The sequence below is a fragment of the Heloderma suspectum genome, chromosome 14, assembly GCF_057233095.1.
Source record: "Heloderma suspectum isolate Gila_16-S chromosome 14, 16-S_ref, whole genome shotgun sequence".
NCBI lineage: Eukaryota > Metazoa > Chordata > Lepidosauria > Squamata > Helodermatidae > Heloderma > Heloderma suspectum.
Window position 1 is genome coordinate 20,750,652 of NC_139471.1, and position 25,578 is coordinate 20,776,229.

General features: G+C 45.2%; 1 protein-coding gene across 2 annotated transcripts in view; it reads right to left on the minus strand.

Annotated features, from left to right (window-relative positions):
- The window catches only part of DNM1 (dynamin 1), a 170,312-nt gene that overhangs the window by 47,784 nt on the left and 96,950 nt on the right, over positions 1–25,578 (minus strand). For both annotated transcript variants that reach the window (XM_084820709.1, XM_084820708.1), the window contains exon 14: positions 16,881–16,994. In XM_084820709.1, coding sequence (XP_084676835.1) covers positions 16,881–16,994 — 114 coding nt within the window. The remainder of the gene's footprint in view (positions 1–16,880; positions 16,995–25,578) is intronic.

Here is a 25,578-nt window from a genome sequence, read left to right on the forward strand (position 1 = left end):
GAACCGGTCAGAACTCTAAAGGAGCTATCCAAAGTTTGCACCTTTTAGCTCCTTTAGAGTTCTGACTGGTTCTGACTGAGACCTGGAGCGGATTCACTGCCCCACTGACGTCAGAGCCACCAGCTTCCACTGCAACCAGATGCTGGAGATGAGCAACTGGGGGCGAATATGGTGATGGATGAAGCATCCAGTCCTCTGGCTATTCTAAGCAGGCACAACACTGAGCTAGAGAGATGGACCAGTCTGCTGACTCCACTGCATCACTCCCACATTCTATGCCCCGAACTTCACACGTACCCTTTGCAATGGTCTTGTCCCCATCTCACCCCAAAGTTCGCACGTGCATTTCCTGAGCGCTGGGATAATCAGGGCAGCCCCGTGGGGTCAGTTTTCTTTGGAGGAGACAGCCCAGGAGACGTTGGAGGAATCTTTGTAATTATCTCTTTACATACACAGCAGGCACTGCTCATCCCAAAGCATCACCGGCACTCTGAAAAAACTAACACGATTTGCTCACCCTGAGCCCTTGGGTTAGGGTGGGCTATAAGTCTCATCAATCCATCAGTCAATCAGTCCAGTCCCCTAACCAGGTTTTAAAGGTGGTTTCTAACAGTCCTTGCACACATCCTCGCAATCTTCATCCCAGGAGAAGCAGTTTCGAGTCTCCATAATAAATGGCTGTGATTCACATTCCAGGTGCTTGAAGTGGCCAGCGGCCCATTGGCACAGCACTCTCCTCCATCAAATACTAGGCCATGCTGAAGATTAAAAGAAGGGGCTCTTTGCCACAGAGGACAGCATGGCTCACCACACAGCACATAGAAATTCACCTCTTCACACCTGCTTCCAGGAACATCAAAGCACGCACCCCAGTAGGGTGCCCATATATCACAGAGGACAGTCCTCTAATTGTAGACGTCCTCTGAACAGCTGTCTGGTTTAAAGATTTGAAGATAAAGTACTTTAAGAAAGGAGAGCAAACTGAGCAACAGGTACATGACTCACCAAGGCCCCATCTACACCGGGCTTTTACTCCAGGTCGTGTGCGAGTCGAGGTCCCTCATGATAGATGATGCAGTTGCGACTTTGCAGCCATCCGTGGTTTTCGCCCAGAAAAAGCGGAGTTCCAAGAAGTTGTTTTACTGTGATTTTTTGGGTTTGCTGCGGGTTCCACTGCGGTTGCGGACTGTCTGTTCCTTCCCTGAACCGACTTCGCATTTTGCAGTGGGCGTGTTGTAGGCATGCGTAGTGCCTGCGTCACGCTGTGACACCCCTTCACTCTTCCATCTCTTCGCAGCTGCGCGGTTACAGAGGCACAGAGGGGCGTTTTCATCTATTTAATCACACTTTCACACATTTTTGCAGCTTCGTATCTTCGCAACGGTTGCTTTTGGACTCAGTACCCAAGGGCTGGGTGGGGGGGTCTTGGGGGAGGCACAACATCACTCTGGCCACCATTTTGGAGCGCCACTGAAGTGTCACACTCCCACACTCATGGGACTGCACAGCTGCGCATTTCAGTATAATGGCAAAAAAAGAGGGCACGGTGAGTGTCTTAGGGAAGCATGCAGTACATCGCGAGTGTATCGTGGGGCATGGTGATTCGAAGCTGCATTGCTGCGCGGTTGCGACGGGGTGGGGGGCCAAAGCGATGCCATGTAAATGGGGCCCAGGCCACAGGCTTCCCCACTATGGTGAAATGCATTGTATTTCTCTTTAAATCACAGAAATCATATCTCAATGTGCATCTATACATATAAATGAGCATACACCAATGTTATGCAACTCTGTGGCCTCTTTTGCCCTCTTTTTTGCATATGCAATGTGTAAGTGGTCACCATAAATGCCAGTAATATTGCTACATATACTTTCACACACTTATCTGCCACACTATAGAACCTAGAAATGTCAAGAGAGCAGAACCAGTCCAAACGGAGAACACAGATCCGTGCAAGGAAGGACCCACAAATATTTATGGAAGTATTGTACATGAGTCTGCTTTTCTCATTTGTTTGTTTCATCGGTACCCCGCCTTTCCTCTATGCGCTCTTGTGCACCTATTTTAATAAGCAGCGCATCTTGCTTTCCCTTCGAAATGGGGTGTGTGGTGGTGGTGGTGAACATGCAAATAGATACAAGTCTGGCATTTGCGATTTCAAAAGCCTCCATTGTGCACACACTGAAACGGGGTGAACGAAGGATTTCCTTTCCTCTGTAATCTTAAACCTGCTGTCCAGTAGCTCTTCTCTGGAAGTCCCTGTGTTTGGACATGGGCTTACTGACCTTGCCTTTAGTACTGACCCTGACGAATTCCCTTTAGCTCTGTCCCTGCACCATTGTAAGCATCAGCGGCCATTGCCACATCTTGTGGTAGCGGATCCCATAATTAATCATGTGCAGTGTGAAAAAGGACTTTCTCAGGGGCGTGGGGGGTGGGTGGAAGGGTCCCGAATCTCCTGCTAATCACTGAAAAATGCCCAAGTTTCATTGGATAAGCCCAAGTATTAGTCTGCCTTTTCTCGAATTGGTTTGGACTACAACTCCCAGTGTCCCTGACCTTTGCCATGTTGGCAGGGGCTGATGGGAGCTGATTTTTGATCCCTTTTCTAATAATCCCTACCATGAAATCCACACAACACCCCTTGCAAACGTTCCCGGCTCCTGTCAATAGCTAACAACAGTGTTTTACGAACCCTCAAAGGTGAGATGATATCTGGCAGCTCTCGAAGTAAACTTGACTTGAAAGGGAAGCAAACACAATGTGCAGCACAATCCCCTCCACGTTTACTCTGAAGTACGTCCATCTATGTTCACTGGGGCTTAGTCCCAAGTAAGTCTGCACAGGATCGCAGCCTCAGATTTCATTTCATTTCTTACATTTCTATGCCTCCCAATAGCTGAAGCTCTCTGGGCGGTTTACAAAGATTAAAAACTATTAAAATACATTATACATAATATAAAAAAAAAATCTGCATACAGACATAAACAGACAGCACACACACCTCTAAACAATTTTAAACCATCAACAGTAAAACTCATCATATGCTGGCAAATGCCTGAGAGAAGAGGAAGGTCTTAAAATATATAAAAAATATAACCATGTTGGCCCCAGGCAGGCCTCATTGGGGAGGTTATTCCATATTTGGGGGGCCACCACCGAGAAGACCCTCTCCCTTGTTGCCACCTTCCGAGCCTCTATTGGAGGAGGCACCTGAAGGAAAGCCTTAGAAGATGAACATAGATTATGCTTTAAAAAACTGTAGCATTAACTAGTCTACTTTTAAAGAGCTGGGACTGGTCTAAGCCTCTTCTGAAACCTCTCTGGCTAGTGGTGGCATCTTCTGAACAGAAAACATGATATGCCACTGGATATGTGAAATCACTCTCCTAGGACCCCAACTTGGCCAGTCCACTGCAAGCAAAACTCTGCTGGAAGCACTCCTGGAGGGAAAACAATGAAGAGTCCTGTGGTACCTTTAAGATTAACAGGTTTATTCTGGCATAAGCTTTCATGGGCACTGACCACCTCAGCAGATGCATAACGTCCCCTTGTAAAATGCATCTGATGAAGTGGACAGTGTCCACAAAAGCTTATGCCAGAATACATTTGTTAGTCTTTCTGGCAGTGTTCCCCATCCTGGTGCCCTTCAGATGTGTTGGACTGGCTGGGGGATGCTGGGAGTTGTAGTCTCAACGCAAGACTCTTTGCTGTGTTTGCTACACCAGACTGGCAAGGCAGCTCCTCTGGAAATCCTTGAAGGAAGCAACTCCTTCTTGAGACGTCTGAAATCGCGCTCTGCCTCCCATCGCTACAGCAGATCTACGATACCTACACTGTGGCTCTCCATAGATCAGGGACCCAGCCCACTGGGGAAGCTGACTAAGGGAAAGAAAACAGAAAGGGAATCCAAAAACAAGAAGGGCTCTTGGGCACGGGGCAGAGCTTTCCGCCCCCGCTTGGCGTTCTCATCTGATCCATTTCCCCATTACACATTACACACCGTCAGCCTCTCCCGACACAGCAGGCAAGAACCCCATCCCTGGCTCAGACTTTGGCCCTTTAAAGACTCTTTTGCATTCCAGCTCCTTCCTTTCAGGGGGTGAGGGTGGGGGGGAAGAGAGAGAAGAAAAAACAAGGCAGCTTTTGCGGGAAAAGCCTGGTATTTTTTGCTAATGGGGCCCAGATGTTTTCACCAACACAGCCTTGCTGCCCGGCTCCACCGCAATAGGGCCGGGTTCCACATTAGCAGCAGAGAAGCCTGGCTTGGTTGGTTCAACAGCCAGCTTCATGCTGCTTCTCCCGTTGTACCAGTTCAGACAGAGCCAACTGCACTCTGGCTTCGTTGGCACAGGGAGGATGGGGCGACAAAGGCTCTCTTTGGGGAAGAGCATCAAGGTTCGGGCTGCTTTCTGCCATTCCAAATCGAGAGCAAAGCACATTAATACTGTCTTAAAAAAAAGAAAGAAAAAAGAATGACTGTGTGTGTATGGGTCAAATATGTCCCCTCTCCAACACTGACACAGCAGGCATTTAATATGTAATTTATCAATTTCCCAGTAAATTCCAGAACAGCCCTGCTTTCGTTTTTTAAGAAGCCAGTCATTACTTGCCATGCAAAAGTCTACAAAAATTGCAGGAAGCTGTGTTGGTCCATTAGGAAACATCCAAGAAAAACAGTAGAGCAGCACCCACCCCAGGTCCTCCAGATGTGTTAGTCTGCACATCTGGAGGGCACCAAATTGAGGGACAGCTGCTCCAAAAGTGGCAATTTGACTCTGGTGCGCATGCAGGTAAATCCGAGAGCATGGACACAGGACGCCGTTGTATCGCTTTTCCTTTTCATCCCTGCATAAACTGCCTGTTCAGCTACACAGATGCCTTGTTCAGAGAAGTCAGTCAGTTCAGGACAGAAAATTGCAGAGAAAATGATCAGCAGGCAGAAAGGAGTCCATTTGCAATATGCAGGGATGGGGATCTCAGGCCATAACTGGGAAACTGGAGTGTCTTAAGTATGTGCAAAACTGGAGTGCCTTAAGTATGAAAGAGTACCCCTATTTTCCTCTATGAAATGCTGGAGGGTATGTATGGCAAAGTTCAGAGGCATCATGGCCTAAAAACAGGGTAGCCACACATACGCACACAAAACCCACAAGGGAGCAAGTAAAAGGAAGCCCAGAATCTCTGAATATTTCATGATTTCCAAGTCTGAATGCCAAGATTTGTCATTAGTAAGAAACCATTATTTTTTGGTGGGTGGGGTTTGAAAGAGCACTTCTTGGGCACAGGAAAATTTGCTTCTTAATTGTCCCTGGTGGTAGAACATACAACTGTACACAGTGATTGAGGCTTTAACCCCACTGCCCCAACCAAATCTTGACGCAGCTGCAATCGCCAATACCAGCAAAAAAACAGCAATCTGGATTGGGAGATTCCCAAAAACATTCCACAAAGTGCACCTTAATTCATTTCTTTAAAAGATGTCCCTTATAGTGCCCCATATGTGATGGTGTTGCGTTTTCTTTGTTCCTGGCCTGGCCTTCATTTACGGCACTTCCCAGCATGGGCTTCCATGCCAACAATGGCAGCTGCAAATCTGTATGTGAAACAGGGAGTCCCTCATGGAAGTTAGGTCTGTTATCACAGTGAATTGGAGCTACAGTTTTGCCTGCTGTGATCAGGGGACAAGATTGCTGGGGGGGGGGGGGACACACTAAAGCTTCTCTCCCCCCCCCCCAGTGATCCCAATCAAGATTGCTGATTGGTGGGAAACAACAGTCTTTTCCCCACCATCCTGCTAATGGCTGATCAGCTGGGCTGTGGGGAAAAGTACGTAGAGCTCTCCGGGTTGCACAGAGAATGGCAGAGGGCAGTGGTTTGCCCACCTGTGAGTCAGTTACTGGACCTGGGGAGGATGCAACTAGTCGCTACTGTACATGCATGTAAGTGCCTGCGCTTGAACACTAAGGCACCACGCACGGCATATTCTCTAGCATGCGTGCGTGTTACATGCGTGCACATGAACGTTCAGGAATGTCTCTAGTGCACATACATGTAACTGCCTGGGCAGGAACACTAAGCACCATGCAGTGAACAGGCTGCCATTTCACATTCTGAAGCTGCTGAGTTATATTTTGAATATATTTTTGAATATTTTGAATGGGTGGATTTGTCAATTTTCCTCACCCCCACATTCAGATTTAAAAAAAAAAAATCTCAAGTTTTTTTTCTGTCCCATTTATGAAGAAAATTGCAAATTTTGGTAAGTTCTTATAAAAAACACACACCGACCAAACAAAAGTCTCGCCCTTTCCTAATATTGAACTATTAATATAGTTTCGGAGAAACAATGGCTATTTCTATTGGTTTTTTAACCAGAATTATGCTGATTCTTGGCTTTTAAATCACCGGGGAACAAACAATTTCAGAATAAATTAATACAACATACACCAGACGAGATAGAGCTTTCAGCAAAGTAGAGTGATGGGGTGGGTGGGTGGGAATCCATTCAGCAGTGTTTCTTGGTATAAGAACTTAAGAAGAGCCCTGCTGGATCAGACCCAGGGTCCATCTAGTCCACCATTCTGTTCACACAGCTGTCGACCAGGAACCCACGAGCAGGACAGGAGTGCAACAGCACCCTCCCGCCCACGTTCCCCAGCAACTGGTGAATGTAGGCATACTGGCTCTGATACTGGAGGGAGCACATAGCCATCAGGACTAGTAGCCATTGATAGCCTTTTCCTCCAGGAATTTGTCTAACCCCCTTTGAAAGCCATGCGAATTGGTGGCCATCACGACGTCTTGTGGTAGCAAATTCCAGTTTGACAATGCGCTGTGTGAAGAAGGACTTTTGTTTATCCATCCTGAATCTCCCACCAATCAGCTTCATGGGAGGACCCCAGCAACTGGTGTACACAGGCATACTGGCTCTGATACTGGAGGTAGCATGTAGCCATCAGGACTAGTAGCCATTGATGTCCTTCTCCTCCAAGAATTTGTCTAACCTCCTTTGAAAGCCATCCAAATTGGTGACCATCACTACATCTTGTGGAGGTGAATTCCATAGTTTGACTATGTGCTGTGTGAAGAGTTCTTCCTTTTAACCTTCCTTCCTTCTTCCTTTTAAGAAGTTCTTCCTTCCGAGGTGGCTGCCTCGGCCGGCCGGGGCTGAGAGGTGTGGTAGGGGCAGCTGAGGCAGCCCCTTGGCTGTTCCCCTCTGCTGTGTGTCCCATGTGGCCTGTCCTACAACCGTTAAGCTATCCTCAGTGGATTCAGGAGGGTGCTGTCCATCACCAGTGTCCAAGTAAGATTCAACTGCCAGTCTGATTGGCTCCTAGGGGTGCAATGGCAGAGGGGACACTATCTTGTCCTTTGCCCCAGGCAGCAGAATGTCTCGGGCTGGGCCTGGTTGCAGGAGCTGATCTCCCGTTGCTGGCAACGGGAGCTTTCATCATAAGAGCGTAAGGGGAGCCCTGCTGGATCAGACCCAGGGTCCATCTAGTCCACCATTCTGTTCACACAGTGGCCAACCAGCTGTCGACCAGGAACCCACAAATAGAGCATGAGTGCAACAGCACCCTCCTGCCCATGTTCCCCAGCAACTGGTGAAGGTAGGCATACTGGCTCTGATACTGGAGGGAGCACACAGCCATCAGGACTAGTAGCCAATGATAGCCTTTTCCTCCAGGAATTTGTCTAACCCCCTTGGAAAGGCATGCAAATTGATGGCCATCACGACGTCTTGTGGTAGCAAATTCCAGTTTGACAATGCGCTGTGTGAAGAAGGATTTTTGTTTATCCATCCTGAATCTCCCACCAATCAGCTTCATGGGAGAACCCCTTTGGGTTCTAGTCTTATGAGAGAGGGAGAAAAACATCTCCCTCTCCACTCTCTCCACACCTTGCATAATTTTGAACACCACTATCATGTCTCCCCTTACTTGCCTTTTTCCTAAGCTAAACTGTCCCAGATGTTGTATGCTTTCCTCATAGGGGAGTTGTTCCAGCCCCCTGGTCATTTTAGTTGCCCTTTTCTGCACTTTTTCCAGCTCTACAATATCCTTTTTTAGCTGTGGTGACCACAACTGCACACAGCATTCCAAGTGTGGTCACACCATACATTTTTAAAAGAAGAGTATGACCTTGGCAGTTTTATTTTCAATTCCTTTCTTGATTATGCCTAACAAGGAATTTGCCTTTTTACAGCAGCTGCATACTGGGTTGACATTGTCATCAAGCTGTCCACCACAAACCGAAATCTCTTGGTCAGTCACTGTTAGCTCAGATCCCATCAGCATATATGTGAAGTCGGGATTTTTTGCCCCAATGTGCATCACTCTACACTTGTTTATGCTGAACCGCATTTGCCATTTAGATGCCCATTTTCCCAGTTTGCACAGATCCTTTTGGAACTACTCACAATCCCTTTTTGTTTTAACCACCCTAAATAATTTGGTGTCATCAGCAAACTTGGTTACTTCACTGCTCACTCCTAATTGACTCGAGTTGGACTCAATGGTCTTATAGGACCCTTCCAACCCTACTATTCTATGATACTATTCTATTCTATGAATTCCAGATCATTTATGATGAAAAGCTGGTCTCAATACAAATCCCAGTGGGGATAATTTACCATTTATTCCTACTCTCTGCTTTCTGTTCTTTAACCAGTTACTGATCCATAAGAGGACCTCTCCTCTTATTTCATGACTGCTAAGTTTGCTCAGGAGTCTCTGGTCAGGGACTGTCAAAAGCCTTTTGGAAGTCCAAGAGCTTAAGGCATGAGACCTTAAGTTGGGACGTTACAAACGTGTCCCTCTTTTCACCTGTGAAATGCTGGAGGTTATGGCATGATAAACGGTGGGGAAAGTTGATCCGCACAGGGAGCTAAAATCCCAGCACTCTCAACATTCCAACTGAAATATCCTCCCCCCCCCCCGCCCCCTTCAAGTGTAGTTTGGCTACAGTGGAAACCGCTAACTTTTCCTTCCAAAGAGGCCAGTGATCAAGGCCTGGAACTTATGAAAGAGGAGGTGCATGCCTGTGTGTGTACTGGGGGGGGCGATGTTGAAGTGGCACAGGAGGGGGAGGAAATAAAAACATGTTTCCCCCTTCCCCTGCACACTGGTTAAAACAAAGGACCCTTTCTTCTGTTCCACTCCCGCTCCATCAGCACTTGGGTCTCCCTGCATTTATTTAAGGGATGGTAGCTGGCAGGTAGCTGTTTTAATTAGGCAGTGCTGCCTTCTCACCATCCATCCAGAAGGGAAGAAGTAGAAACCTCCAGCTGGTATTTGCCCCTGAGGGCTGCCCTCACCCAAGGATTAAAGAGAACTGCTCTTCCCCCCATGTCTTACCCCCCAATCCCTGCAGCTGGAACTGGTTAAAATGGCTTATGCTCCTAAACCACAGCCGTTCCCATCACCTCTGAGCAACTGCAGCGAAGGGAGGGAATTCTGGCCACCTCTGGAATCCAGAGGGAGAGAGGCCAATGTGAAATCTAAAGCAAATGTTTGAGTCTCTCGTCCTCTCCTGCCTGCACACCTAACGTCAAGGGGTAATTGCAGTGCTGGGGGCATTCTCTGGGAATCTTGATGACAGCAGCGGTGGGGGAACTGACTGAGCCTGTGGTTCAGACTCCCTTGAAAATCCACACATTACCAACCCATGCTTGCCACAGGATTGCAAGGCCAACATTCCAGAAGGAAAGGATGCTGTCTTGGGAGCTGCTCAGCCTGAGATAAAGGCCATCCACTCTGCTCAGGGGAACTCTGAAAGTTCCAAAATGGGACCATCCTTTATGATAAACCATGTGCTTCAAAATAAGAACCATCTGGAAACATAGTACTCAAATTACAAGAGAGAGGCCACACACCTTTAATATCCTTTCATCAGGCAGGCCTAGCTAGGGGCAATTTCACACGTGATGTTTTGCCTAAATGGGTGTGCACCTGTGGAATATATTCAATGTCATGTGTGAACACTGGTCACCCATCAATTTTAATTCTTTGGAGGATGTGTGTGGTCCCATCTGAGATGAAGTGCATTTTTATTCAGCAAGAAGCAATAAAGAATCTCGTGGGCACATTAGACTAACAGCTTTTGGGGGGCCAGGAGGGACATATATTGTGGCACAACTAATTCATCTATTAGCCTCTAAAGCAGAAAGTAGATTTCCAGATGATCTTGGAAGCTAAGCAGGGTCAGCCCTGGTTAATACTCGGATGGGAGACCGCCTGGGAATCAGGCTTCCTGCACTGAGCAGGGGGTTGGACTCAATGGTCTTGTAGGCCCCTTCCAACCCTATGATTCTATGATTCTATGATGTTTTGGACTTCAACTCCCAGCAATCCTGACCATCGAACATGCTTGCAGGAGCTCCTGGGAGTTAAAGTCCAAAACATCAGCTCTATCTTCTGCCCACCCCTGTTCTAAAGTGCCACAAGATTGTTGTTTCTAACATGGCTACCCCTCTGGAAGCTCTGTTCAGATTCCCTTTGGGTGATTTAATGAGAGCTATGAGAGCTCCCTCCCTCCCTCCCTCCTTCCCTCCCTCTCTCCCTCCTCTTATCTCTTTGCTTATGTTATTTGAAACTGGTTGTATTTGTATTTTAAAGTTGGGTAACAAGGTTTTTAAGTTTTTGGCCTCAAATACTCCTCTTAAATGAAAAATTATGTATTTTATTTTTACTCCTAGAAGCTGCCCAGAGCTGCTGCTGCTTCTTTTCTTTTTTTTTTAAAGAAGGCAAGATACAAATCCAATGAACAGAAATATCTTCTGTGATTTCAAAAAAAGGGTGAATGTGATTCCTTGCGTTAAGGCTGCCCACCGCCCTCTGCAGGCATGTTGCTCCCCCAACTCTTCCTTATGGACTAGGAATCATACTTGCCGTTAAGTTCAGACTCGTGGCACTATCCTGCAAAGGTTTAAATGCACTTGGGGTTGCTATGAGTCATCATCTAGATAAGCCCTCAGATTTAGGAGGATTTCTCCCAATGCTGAACCTAAAAGCTTTGCTGTGCAATTTGCATCTGCACAATTCATCTGATGGTTAGTCAGATGTGCACAGATTCAGGGCTGGCCCCGCCATTAGGCAGAGTGAAGTGGCTGCCTCAGGTGGCAGATGCTAGAAGGAGGACAGCAGCAGCAAAATGTTGGAGACTGCTACCATGTGTGCCACATGGCTTGCCCTAAGCTAGCCTGCTACCCGCCGGGGCAGTGGAAGACCCTGGCCCATTGCCAATGTCTAAGTCTGATTCATCTGCTGATCTGGTCAGCCTCCTTCAGGCATATGCTTCTATTACAGATTGGGCTTCTGCCTCCACACCTTTAACAGGTGCATAGGAGAGGCTGCTTGGCCAGGTGTGGGCATCATGACAGCAACTGGATAGGAAAAGGCATACCTGGTGAAACTCTCTCTTCTTAAAAGCACAGGGGTCCTATCAAGATGTGTGTCAGCTGGAGAACTTTAGCTGCACAGGTACTGCATTCTTTGAGCCCTCTCAACACAATAATTTGTACCTGGGAAGAAGAGACACTTCCTCCAGTCAGCACTTCTGCTGAAGGCATCTGGAGGCCTTCAGGATGAGGCTGGACAGCCATCTGCCAGGGATGCTCTGACTTGGATTCCTGCATTGAGCAGGGGGTTGGACCCGATGGCCTTGTAGGCCCCTTCCAACCCTACTATTCTATGATTCTATGAAGGAGCCACTCTGCACAAATTCCTCCACCAGATTAATCTCTAATCAGAAAGTCAATAAATAGAACACACTTCACTTTAGCTGCCCCTAGTCCAGCTACTCCTCCATAAATAACTACAAAACAAGATAAGAAACAAGCTACATCTTAAAGAACCTACAATATTTATGTTACCATAAATACTCATAATACCAACACAACAATTATAAAATTTACCATAATACCAACATAAACATCTCAAATACCCCAAGCACTGTAAACATCTCAGCGATCCTGAATACCATCTGCAATGCAAAGGTAACATGACATAAATACCACACATAATAACACAACTACCACAGATTTCATAAACAGAACATAATTAATAAGACCAAAAACATGGAAATAAATGTATCACATTTCATACCAAATTAAATGCATGGTATCTATTAAATGTCTAGGGTGAATCTCCTTTGTATAAAATTCATCAAAAGCAGCCAGTTCTTATAAACAAAATTCATTCTGTTTCCTCCTGTCACTCGACTGAATACATTCTGTCAGTTTTGCCATTTCTGCACTGCACCAAATCATAAATAGCCATAACTTAATTGTAAACTTCTCCTTTAATTATGTAGGTGATTGTGTACCTTTTCTCAGCACAATCCCAATGCTGGAGTACACAATTAGCATTTCTCTTAAGTGTTGAAACATAGCCAGGATACCTCACTCCCCGGCCTGTTCCACTATTTTATTTTTTTTAATGTCTCTTTCCTGTTCTGGAGTGCACAGATGATCAGAAAGAAAACAGAAAACAAAAATACCCAAGTGAAAGCCAGGCTTTCTTTTCTTTTCTTTTCTTTTCTTTTCTTTCTTTCTTTCTTTCTTTCTTTCTTTCTTTCTTTCTTTCTTTCTTTCTTCCTTCCTTCCTTCCTTCCTTCCTTCCTTCCTTCCTTCCATTTCTATACCACACAATAACCGAAGGTCTGAGCAATTCACAAAATAAATTTCCCCATGCAGCAAGGCTATCCTTCTATTCCAGGAGTTCTCACATTTTCTAACCTCAGAGCCCCCTTGAGAGAGCTGAAAATGACTGAGGTCCACCAGTCACTGGGCATCTCTACAGCAACCTAAAATCCTGCATTTAAAACAGGGCGTTCTGCTTCCATTTTAAATGCAAGATCACGACAACTCCCCTTTTCATGTGCTTCCTTTTCCTGCACCCCCTTCCCCCTCCTTCTCCCCGTATCTGAGTCGTCAATTATCTTTCATTGATCTCTGCTCCTCTTCTTGCCACTTTTTCCTCTTTTCACGGAGGAAACTCAAGTGGAACACAACGGGGTAATTTGATAGCTCATTATCTGAGATCTATTTAAAAATGGAACAAAGGGCATTTCGTGCAGAACACACCTTGGATGATCACAGCGTCATGTAAAGAGCCCACAAACTTCTATGAAGGAGCAATCTCAATCGCAGGATAAAAGCTCCATGGTGGTGCAAGGTTGGAGCCAGTCACAAAATGGCGGCAAATGGAGGCGGCTTGGCATTATCAACTGATAGAATGTTACACTGACAGGGCCGGCCCTACCATTAGCCAGAGTGAAGCAGTCACCTCAGCTGCCAGGTGCTGGGAGGCAGCTGCAAGGTGTTGGAGGAGAGAGCTGTAGCCATGCAGCCTGCTCTGCGCTCCCTAAGTAAGCCTGCAGTCTTCAGGGGCAGTGGAAGATAGCATCCCGTTATCAGTGTTGGAAGACAAATCCATCTGCCAATCCAGTTGGCTTTTGTACATGGAATGGGAGGGGACGCCATTTTGTCCTTCGCCTCAGGCAGCAAAAGGTCTTGGGCCACCACTGTATATTGATACCTAATCCCTCTTTGGAAATGGCTCAGTTCTTTGCTACAGTGCATTCTTTCCCTGTAGTAGGGAGTTCTATATTTCAACTTTCCTCACGTGAAGTACAATCATTGCCTCTGGAGTATTTGGGACTAAGCTTCGCCATTTGAGACAGAGTTTGGTGACCCAGAGGCTCTAAGTGGACTTTTCATTTTATTTATTTATTAGCAATATTTACATATCACTTCTTATTTGAAACAAATCCTGAAGTGGTTTATAAAAACGAACAAAACAAAACGAACAAACAAAACACACACGTACACTAGTATAATGAGGTGGGTACACAGATAGCTCACGGCTAGGGGGAAGCCAAAGCAAATAGATATGTTTTCAATAAACACCTAAAACATGCCAGCGTTGAGGCCTGACATACGTCAGAGAGGAGATAATTCCACAGGACAGGTAGCATGGCAGAGAACGTTCATCTCCATGTTGCCCGCAAAATGGAAATACGTAGGCCATTATTTTACATTGTTCGCCTACACTCCCAAATGCCTCTCAACGTATTCTTACTCATCTCCTGCATTTTTCTCCCCTTCTCCTCTCACACCTTATTCATTCATTTATTTATACTCCACTTTTCAAGGTAAATTCAAGGCCTTCACAAAGCGGCTTTCAATATAGCTAAACTAGTATAAACACAACCTAAATCAATAAAAAAATCTGTTAACTAAAAAAAAAGACAATGTCTTGAGTCTCTTCTAAGATTCCAGTACATAACCTCTCCCCTCACACTGCCGGTTTCTTTCGTCCCTCCCCCGGTGGGCTGAGACCCACCGGTGGTCCGGTTTGCTCTACTCCATATTGTGCAGCATGAGTGTGTTGTTCTACAATTGTAGTTGGACTGGGGCTTGTGGGAGTATTGCACAAAGGCTAAAATGCAGTTGGGGTGCACTTAGATTATTTTGGAAAGGCCCTCATTTTGCCTTCCTGTAGTTTCAGCCATTTGTTTCTTGTTCTGTCTTCACAGATAAAGAGAACAGGTGTCCTGCTGTTTTCCAACGTATGTTCAAACATCTCAAAACTGTCAACATATCCCCCAGTTTGCATCTTCTCTATCCTTCCAGTTTTTCTTCCTACAGCTATCATTGCAGCCCCCTTATCATCCTTTCCGTGTCCTCAGAACCCTTCCTGATTTGGCAGTATTCTCCTTGGACTGTGACGTTCAGAATCAGACAGGCAGAGAGATGAAGCAGACGACAGGTAAGAAAGTGATGTACTTGAAGGGCTGTTCTTTCAATCCCTGCTAGCAGGAAATGAAGTCTTCATATTAAAAGATACCCTTAGTCTGAGCACACACACATGCCACTCAACATAGGCTGGACAGAGGAAATCCTTGTTAGAGTCCAATTTTTTTCCCTAGGCATACCGATCTGATTTATTAGCCAGACTCTGGCTAGGGAATTTGCCAGGCAAAGGAACCATTATGGCTCATTAAGAACAATACTTTTCCTTCTCGAAAGATTCAGAACACTTTGTAAGCACGAGCGTGCCAACAAGTTCCAACTCTGGGATTATGCATTTGCGTATGTATATGTATTTCCTGCACTTATTCATACATCCACATACATTCCTTTTTTCACATGGAGAAACTCCCCTACGCTGTTTCCCAAGGTGATAGCAGTATCCCTAGACTCTAGAGCCCAGAGTCACAAGGAATTTGCCCCCAAATTGTAAAAGAACACACACACGTAGGAAGGAGTCCGAAAGTATACACAGAACATCAGGGGCTTCCAGATGAGGCTTTTATTGTGCAATCACCCTGTCTCAGTCACGGACTTGGGAAGGGCGGGATGTTCCAGAGGATGACAACGTTTTCCATTTGTAACCCTTCCAGGGTTTTCCCACCACTTCTTCCATTGAAAAATATCAGTTCAGGAGGAAAAGATGGAATAGATGCAGAACACTAGAAGCCTCTTCTGGGAGCACCTTTTGCCAGTGAGATTGTCTAGAAGTCAGATTAAAGGGAGGGAGAGATAGAGACATAGCTACACCATATAGAGGGGAGGGGGAGGAGGAGGAAGAAGAGAAAACTGGGGGCTTGAGGCTTTCTACTTGAGGCTTTCAACATGCCACTTTACTGAAGCTTCTGCTTCCGGATTCTTTGTGGGATTAAAATCAGCTCCTTTACACATGTTTTTTTCCAGGGTGTTTCTTTCTCTGCCTTTCTATACGTTCCATTACACAACCACTAGGTGGTGCTGTGGTGTAACAGAATTGCAGAAATACACCAGGGTTTCATGCCGCCACACACATACCCACCCCACTAAAATGGTTGCAAAACATGGGAAAGGCCCAGCAGGATGACAATGTTGTGTAAAGCACTCGCAAACGACCTTGAGCGAGGAATCACAAGCACATAATAAATGCCTCGTAAAGAAAGGCTCTGCTTCCTGCCCCCTTCAGCAACTCAGGTGCCAGTTGCCACACCCAATATTTTAGGTGCCAGTGGATTCCTGAATTCTTTCCACCCAACCATATAACCTGATAGGATTCACATGTCAATTTTCAGCTAATTTCTGATGTGCAGGTCAGCCAGGAGTCGACTTTGTTAGGTGGTAAAGTTGTTACGTGACTGTTTTAACACAGCTCCAAATTGCAAGCTGGCTGCAAACCTTCCAGAAGTAAGTTAGAAGACGAGGAGACACTGGTTCATAGTTCGGAGACATAGAAACAATCACACAAGTAGTTCACCACCTGGTCAAGTCAAGCAGGAACTGACTTCACCATATCAAAAACTGAGCTCAAGATAGTAATGTTTGACTCGAGGTCTGATCTGGGGCACTCTGGTGGAGAGAGGAGAGAGGGGGAGCTCAGGGCAATTTCCTAGGATCTGAAATTTGGGATATCTGAAGCTGGAAGTGCTGGCTCCAGGTTTCTGAGTGCCCTTTGGCAAGGCACCCTCAGTGGGTCTCCTCCTTCTGTGAGTCTTCCTTCTCACCACCATTGTCACCAGGAGCTATTGTTCCTCATCACCTTCCTCATCATTGCTACCGCTTGCTTGCTTGACAGGCAGTGGCATCTGCTGCTCCTCCTTCTTGCCTCCACCACTGTCTGGGCCAGAGTAAGCAGGTGACAATGGTGACGACGAGGAACAAATCCAGGGGTCTCTTGTCAGTGGGCCCCTGCTGGGGTGTGTGCCCTTGGCAGGTGCCCAATCATGCCTACTTTCGATGCCAGCCCTGGAAGCCAGAACAAGATATGGTACTGCCGAACTCTATGGAGAACTACAGAGTCCAAAAGCAGATCTGCAAGGCTTTCAAATTTCTTCCCCTTTATGACAAGAGAAAACACCAGCTTGGAGTCCTTACCTCATCGTCCTTGTACCACGAGAGGTTCTCTGCCGTCAGAACAAACCAGTACTCCTTGGCGCCGCCCTTCATGATGCCGATATTGTTGATGGTGAGCCAGCCCTTGCGGATCACCTACACGACGAAAACAAATCACAGTCATGCATGCCAGCAGTTGACTCAGTGGATAAGTAGAGAACGGCACTACACATAAGCACAGCAGCGTATCAAACAGCAGGACTGGCCTGGCAGCTGCTTGGGAACCTTCCGTGGAGGATGAACTCAGGCCAGCAAGTCAGGGGCCTCCTTTCAAAACAGGAGAAAAGCTAGCCAGGTAACACTAGAAAGCAGGCAAGAATCTACCCCTCGTAGCTCGTATTTCCTCTACCAAAGGGAAGGCTCTTGGATCTTGGAACCTCTGATCTGTTGCCACCTGTGGGAAATCAAAACGTGGCAAACAGTAGAGGTCTGAAGTCAGAAAGAGGAAACCTGGGATGCACCATTCATCATGGCTGTGGAGGGGAAGCTCTCCTGGGTTGCAAGGTCAATATTAAAAAGACATTACAGACTAGGGTATATTTTTGAGGGCGTTGGTGTTCTGGAGCAAGAGACAGGTCTCTAGAACAAAGGATGTCTGGCAAACCCAGTTTTTCCATCACTTGGTAGTGGTGATAAACAGGGCTGGCCGTACTCTGCAATTCAGCAGGAGTGCAGAAGAAGCACAGAATGGAACATCGATACAGGTTAGCTTCTGGGGTTTCTCAGCTTTCACTTGGTTAAAGCAAGTTTCTTGCCCTTATGACTACCAGACCAGGTTTGAAAAATGTGTTGGGAATGCCCAATGAAACTCAGAAGTCTGAGCAGTGTTTGCCTTGATTATTGGAAATGGCTCTGAGCTCATTCACAGCCCTCCTCTGTATGACTTAATGGAAGCAGAATAAATTATGCAAAGATATGCACATCTGCCTACTTTGCGTACTTCATACAGGCTGCACAATTGAGTTTATCTGTTTCTTTGTTAAACATGCAGAGTACACACAGCCTTGTTTAGACACCACTGTGTAGTAAAATTGAGTCCACTGAGCAGAAGAAGGATGTAGACAACAAGCAAAGAAGTTAATAGCATTTTAAAAAAACAATAAAAACAGCGAATGTCTGGAAGCAAAGGTGCATCTGGAATTCATCTTCTGGATTTAATATGTCCCTCTGTGTGTGTGTGTATGTGTGTGCGCGCACGCACACGCACGTGCACATGAGACAGAGAAGATGAGAGCAGCACATGGGTGGCGTACAATTAGTCACTATAACATGGAGGAACAATCAGCCTCGAGTAAACTACACTGTTAAAAAAATCTGGTAGTGGAAACCATCTACATCCTATGAAGAGGAGAGCAGGAAAACTTACAAAACTGCTAAACAACTGAATGAGCATCTATTCTGCCTCTGATTCTATGGGACCCACACAGCTATAAACACTCTATCTGCATTAATATTAAGACGTCCTAAAGAAGGGCTGTCCGACTTCTGTATTCTTGCAGGTGCTGGGTTCTTGGATACCAGGTGCTGCTTTTGGCCACATAAATCAATGCCTTCACAGATGATTAAGCTCTATAATAAAGTTAGTACTACCTCGCAGTAAAGATTTTCGCAGTTATGATGCACCTACAGTCAGGCATGCCAGGGGAACCTCAACGAGCGCTTCCACATTGAAATACCAAATCTCTCTCTTACAAATCTCCACGTTGAAATGCCAAATCTCTCTCTTACACCTTTTGCAAGCCGTCTTCTCTTCCATAACAGTGACAATGTCACCATTTTCCTTTTACCGCACCTTGATTAAAATTTGGTAGGCTTGCCGGGGGCGGGACTGGGGGAGCAGGATCAAATTGCTTTGGGGGTTTAATCCGATTCATGGGCTACCAGTTTGCCATTGCTGTTCTAAGCTATCGGTACACTGCAAATATCTGGAAGAGAATCTGGAATTCAAGAAACCTCCACTTTTATTTTAAAATAAAGCAGATTATCTGAAGTAAAGTTACGCGATTAGTCAAGTTATAGCCATACAAGTTGTGATTTTTAAAGGCCCTGAATCCTGACAGATTTCTTGTGTATTTATGTCCTCTTCTTCCTAAAATCAGTCATCCAGTCTTTCTTTCTTTCTTTCTTTCTTTCTTTCTTTCTTTCTTTCTTTCTTTCCCTTTTGGGAAGGCCTGCTTGTCACCATGGCAACGTTCTGTTTTTAATCTTTTTATTAAGCATTACTGCTCATTCAAACATAACTATTTTATGTTCAGAAACAAACCAATTGTTAACATATGCATGGGGAAGCAACAAAACATAAAAGTAAACTTCATGGGAAAGGAGGTCACACAAAAATCTGTAACATTAAGATATTGCAAATCACTTATTTAAATCATTGCTTGCAAAGATTATGCAAAGGTAACCAACTTAACTCAAAAGTTTACACTTTCTTTCCTCCTTCTCTTAACTGTACATGCTCCATTAGTTTTGCTCTCTGTTTGATTTTTCACATTTTATGTGCCCTTGGGCTGCTATCCCATATACATTTACTTGGGAGCAAGTTCCATTGTACTCAAGGGGACATACTTCTAAGTAGACATGAATAGGATTGAACTATTAATAACTTTTATTTGAACCATGTGGAACAAGGTATTAACAATATGAGTGTGTAGTAGTTCTCCTTAAGGCTAACACAGGAGGATACAATTGGACCTTTTGTAAAGAACTGGGCCTTAACATTTTCTGGGATATCCATACTGGTCTTCCTTCCTCATTTTAAATTAAATTATTTCCAGTCCCGCCCCTTCCTAATTTTTATTTTATTTCTTAGGATTTTTATTAACTTTTTTAAAAAACGGGACCCTGGCATGCCGCAATGCAAAGTGCTGCTCTCCTTCACCATCTTTATTTGGGTTCAAAAGAGTGGTTTTGTAGCTTAGATCCCACCGCTGCAAGTTACTTTTATTTTAGTCTCACCAGTTTGCCTTCTGGGACATGTTTTGTGACTGGCCGTGACCGCCATTTTGTGAGAGCACCCATGACACTCTCTCAAAATTCCAAATGTGCCTGCCGACCTCTGGAGTATATTTTTGACAAGAGTCCCCTTTGTTGCCTTGGTGCTCATTAGAATAATTTCACAGCCATGGTGGATTTTAGAGTATCTTTTCTCATGTTAGTTGAAAAAAAAGTCCCTTAACTGGAAATATTGAAACAATATTCTCATTATTGATGTGAAGTCCTACTTCATCTAGGCTCAAGTAACTTCTTCCCTGTATGACTTCAGTAAAACTTATTAAACCATGGGTAATCCAGGTTTTTTTAGTTCTTTGGCTACAAGAACTCTGGCATTCTCTTAAGCAGAAAACCCCAGTTCTGCAACTGGGATTAATTATGGAAATTAGAGGAAATGTTATACGACAACTGATGCAGTCTCACTAGCCATGTTTTGTGTGGCCAGCCAGGGGCAGGACAACTCTCATTTTTGTATTCCCAAGCAGGCAAAACCCTAGCGTAGCCTAGGGAAAGGCTGTTCTAGAGAGTTATTGAGCCTCCATACATAGCTGGAAGGTTCAGCTTGGTGGGTGTGCAGTTGTGCAAAGCCATCCTGTAGGAACAACATCCTAAGTAGATGTTCTAAAAATCCAGAGCCTGAGTCAAGCCTACCTCACAACCGAAGCCCAGACTACATGTGATGATGGCAGGCCCGTGACTTCTAACACAAGCCTGTCACCCAACTGGTTACCAGTGTGTTTCCAAGCACAAGTTTTGACCTTTAAAGCCTTAAACGGTTTGGGACCAAATTACTTGAAGAACCGCCTTCACCCTTATCAGCTCACACTTTAAGATCAGCAAGACAGTCCCTTCTTGCTTTCCCACCCATGAGGGCACTTAGGTGGGCAACTACATGAGCGAGTGCCTTTCCTGCAGTGGCCCCACACCTCTGGAATAAGTTGTCGTTAGCAGTCTGCCAGGCCTCATCACTGCAGGCTTTTAAGAAGGCCCTGAAATCTTACTACTTTACTCTGGCCTAATCCTGATTATGTTTATTGGACTGACTTATAGCTGCAGTTGTCTGTTGTATGTTTCATTTTAAGCTGGTGTTTGTTGTTGTTTTTAGACTATTCGCTGCTGTTACTGTTTTTTACTATGTTTTTACTGTTTTATTACCTCATCCATTTTAATTATGTGAGTTTTATAATTTTACACCACCTTGGGAGGGTTCCTGCCCTGAAAGGCGGCCAAGAAATATTTTAAATAACTAAATAAAATACAATTTAATGCTTGGGACCAGGCTACCTGAAAGACTGCCTTCTCCCATACGAGCCTGCCCGGTGTTTTAAGATCTTTGAGGGAGGCCCTTCTCTCAGTACCATCGCCTTCTGAGGTGCGTTTGGTGACAATGGAAGAGAGGGCCTTCTTGGTGGCTGTTCCGAAGCTCTGGAACTCCCTGCCGAGGGAAGCTAGGTTGGTCTCCCTCAGCTGGCCTTCCGCCAGCAGGCAAATATGTTTTTATTCAAGCAGATCGTTGGCATGGCAGCAGGTCTCTTGGGTTGGGTGCTGCTTTTATTATATTATAATTGTATTTTTTCACTGTGTTTTTAATGTATTTGTTTTTTTCTTGTTTTCACCAAGTTTTAATGTTAAAAGTTTGGTTCCTGTGATTGATAGCCTCCTTGAATGCCATTTACTTGGGGGGAAGAGCAGGGAAGAGCAGGGCACAAATCAGATAGATAGATAGATAGATTGATAGATAGATAGATAGGACAGATCAAAGATGGATGGATGGATGGATGGATGGATGGATGGATGGATGGATGACAGATTCAGGCAGTTGGGAAGGGAAGGTTTAAACCACCACAGGGACATATGGTCATGGGAGAGGGTTGAAGCCTCTCCCCTTCTGCTCCCCTTGCCCCTACACACTATCCCTCGTCATCCATTTTTCCTGCACCTAGGCTCTGATACCTTGCCGCCCTGGGCTGCTAGCAAGGAAGGGTAGGATATAAATATAAATAAATAAAGACTGATACTGAACTCAATTGGGAGAAAATTGCTTGGGAGGACAAAATATAATGAATGTGGAGGGAGGGATTCAACACTACCTGCCCATAAGCCTTTTGGGAAATTCAAATCAACCCTTCCCCCCTGCGTAGACATGATTGACACAGAGTTGTGCTTGTGTCCACCCTTAGGCCCAAGGGTGGCACCACATTTTATGCCGCAGGTACCACTGTTGTGGCACAGTGGCATAACACCGCTGTTTTCCGCTCCAAAGAGGCAAAGTGTAAGCAACAAATCTGTGATTTTAAACCAAGGGTAGAGAGAAGACAGACCGGGACCTACTGGTAGATCATGGAAGGATTTGCGCTAGACTGGTAAAGCTTTCTGACTTCCAATTGTTTAATAATAGCAACAACACTCATCTTCTTCCCTACCAACTGCCCAAAACTAGGCTGTTACAGCTCTAGCGACACAGATGTAGATTTGTACTAGTATATGCAGGTCATCCTAGTGTATGGGTCATGGGGTGCAGTAGGCAATTGGTTAGTGGTCCTGGATGAAGAAGGAGAAGGAGGAGGAGGAGAAAGGAGGAGAAAGGAAGAAGAGAGGAGGAGGAGAAGAGCTCTAATATTTTAAACACCTGTGTACACATGTGTGGGAACCCTGATTGTTCAGGGCTCCACAAACCTCTTTGTAGATGTGGGCATATTGTCCATAGTTAATATTGCTTGCTGCAGGAAACACCAGTGAACCCACAGCAGTCACATCTGCCATGACCAGTGCAGCGCCACCGTTTTTGCTTTGTAATTCTGTTGGAGGGAGGAGAAGCTCCACAGCCCCGCTCCAGATCTCCCCATAAGTCATCCCCACTCCACTCCGCCGGCTGGCTAACTGCTCATTAACTCAGCACCTTTGCTCGCTCATTTCCTGTTCCCCTGGACCTACTATTGCAGAGGGTTCTCCCCCCTTCGCCCTGCCCTGTCTGCAGCAGATGGAAGGATCCTGGCATTTCCCCAGATGCACCTAAATTAGTACTCGTTAGCACTGCACATTGAATGGCCTTTTTTACTCACCAGGATCTCATCCTGCAAAAAGAGGGCCATAGCAACAACAGCAGCAGCAGAGAAGGCAGGAGCAAAGAAAGGAGAGATCATTACTCAGAAAAGCGGGAGCAGGAGGAAGACACTAGGCTCCAAAAAGGAAATAATATATAGATGCAGATATTTATATATATAAAATAACAAAAACAAACATATATCACCAGAAACATTGGCTAAATTAACACTTTTGTTGCAAAAACATCATAAAGAGCACATCACAAAACAAAATCTGCGCAGGTAAAAGGGGGAAGATGAAAAATAAATAAAAAGAAGCATAGGCTGGTTACAGCAGGCAAGCCCAAAAGTGAAATATGAACAGGCTGGACAGATCTGCAGTATTCCTTCCCCGAACGTCTTTCGATGCAACTGGCCAGGGTCAAGAGATAGCCAGTAAAGTCATATCTTCAGAAAGGGCATTGGAAGAAGAAGCTATACTCAGCCTCGCTGCAGCTCTAAAGGTATATCTACACCAATCTTCCCCACCTGGTGTCCTCCAGATGTGTTGAACTACAAGTCCCAGCATCCTCCAGCCAGATATTGTTAGGGAAGGCAGAGCTTCGCTACACATTGGTATGCCTTCTATTCCAGTCCAACTGTCATGGCTTCCTTCTAAGGATCCTGGGAGCTGTAATTTGGTGAGAGTGCTGAGGATTCTCTGTTAAAGAGCTGTAGCCCCGCTCACAGAATTGCAATTCGAGGCGAGGTTCGCTCGGCAGTGGAGATGAACTACTGAACAAGCGTATGCCTGTCGTATAAATACGACCTAAAGACACAGTGCTATGCATGTCCAGACAAGAAAAAAAGTCCTACAACTCCTAGCATTCCCTAGCCAGCTATGCTAAACATGCACAGCATTGCATTCTAAGTGTTCTTTTTGGCCCATAACTGTACTGGGGCAGCAGGAAGTGCTTTGCACCCCCATGACATGCCCTGAAAAATGGGATTTCAAATTCTAAGTGTCTTTCTAGATTTAAAATGCCACTGACAGTTTCTCCCTTAGAGCCATGGTCTGATGCTAGTACTGCAGTATCCTCTCCCCATTTCATTCCTTTGATCAGCTTCCCTAACCTAGTGTCCTCCAGGTATGCTGGACTACAGCTCCCATTATATAAAGATGAGAGGTGTAGTCTGACACATCTGGAGGTAGAGATGGATGAATCTGTCAAGTTCAATTTCACTCTGTTTCTCATTACACTCATTCTGACCCACTGCTGCATCAGTTTGGTGTGTGTTTTTTAAGTCGGCATGAAAATGTGCATGTATTTTCATGTGCATTTCTCAAAATGTATTTTTGTACACATTTTTCAAATTATATCCATCTCTGAAGGGAATTTTCCACTGGATAAAGCGTTCTAGTGCACACATCTCCATAATATACACATTTTTGTGCCCGCTTTTTCATACTATAGACATTTTTTGATGTGTAAATTTTGAGTGCAGATTTCAGAAAAATGACGATATCAATGTTTAATTGCATCAATTAATCTGGTTTGCATACGGGTTTGGGTAGTATGAATTTGGTCAGTTCACATATAGTTTGCAAACTGAATGAATTTCTTCCCCATTCTGATCAGGAGGGAACCGGGCTGGGGAAGGCTGCTTTAAACTGTCAACCTGTGAGCAGAGCCCATTTAGTTTTTCATTTTTATACCGTGCCTAACAATTTTAGGAATAATAGCAAAAACTACTACTACTATTCTACTACAAATGATTTTATTTATTTATTTAGTATCGCTCCATATATTATGCACACACAGCGATCATACTAAAACCGGAATATAGTACCATGAGAAAAGTGGAGTTTTTTAAATAATCTGGATAGGCCCTGGATAGAATTCACTCTGTATGGCATGTAGCCAACAGTTAATTCAAGGAACTTGCCCCAGGTCAGCTAGTTGAGCTATCAGGTAACCATACGATTAAAGCTTTGGCTCAAAGATGGGGAATGTGTGACTAGGGATATTGGCAGAATCCGTCTGGGGGGTGGAGCTCATTGGGTTGTCACCGGCTCCCCACCCCCACCCTGCCCCCGGATTTTGGCTTGCTTCCCCACAAGCTGGCCTGACTTGATCTACACTGAGTCAGGCCAGCTCACAGATTAACATTTTTTGCGTAAAAAGACATTTGCAGCTGCAATTTATGTGATTCACACACATTTGGGATGTAATTTGCGTAATTTGCGCACATCATGACTGTGATTTGCGTAAATTACGCAAGTTGCACCTGAAATTTGCAAAAATGTCTTTTTACGTGATATGTTTAAAAAATGGAAACGTTCTCAGATTTCAGGAAAAACTGCATGGCGCAGCCTGCAAATGTGAGCCGAGACAGGTGCTCAGTGGGAGTCCACTGAGCTCCCAAAGGACCGAATTTCACAGCGATGAACACCCCTATGGGTGACCCTCCAAATGTTGTTGGACTGCAAGTCCCATCATCCCATCATCCCTCACCATTGACTATGCTGGCTTGGACTGATGGGAGCGGCAGTCAACAACTTTGGGAGGGCCACCACTGCTTTAGCTGATTAATATTACCAATTAATTAACTGAAGATTAAAGCCATAATAAGGATTAATCTCCTGGATTCCCCTTTGCCCC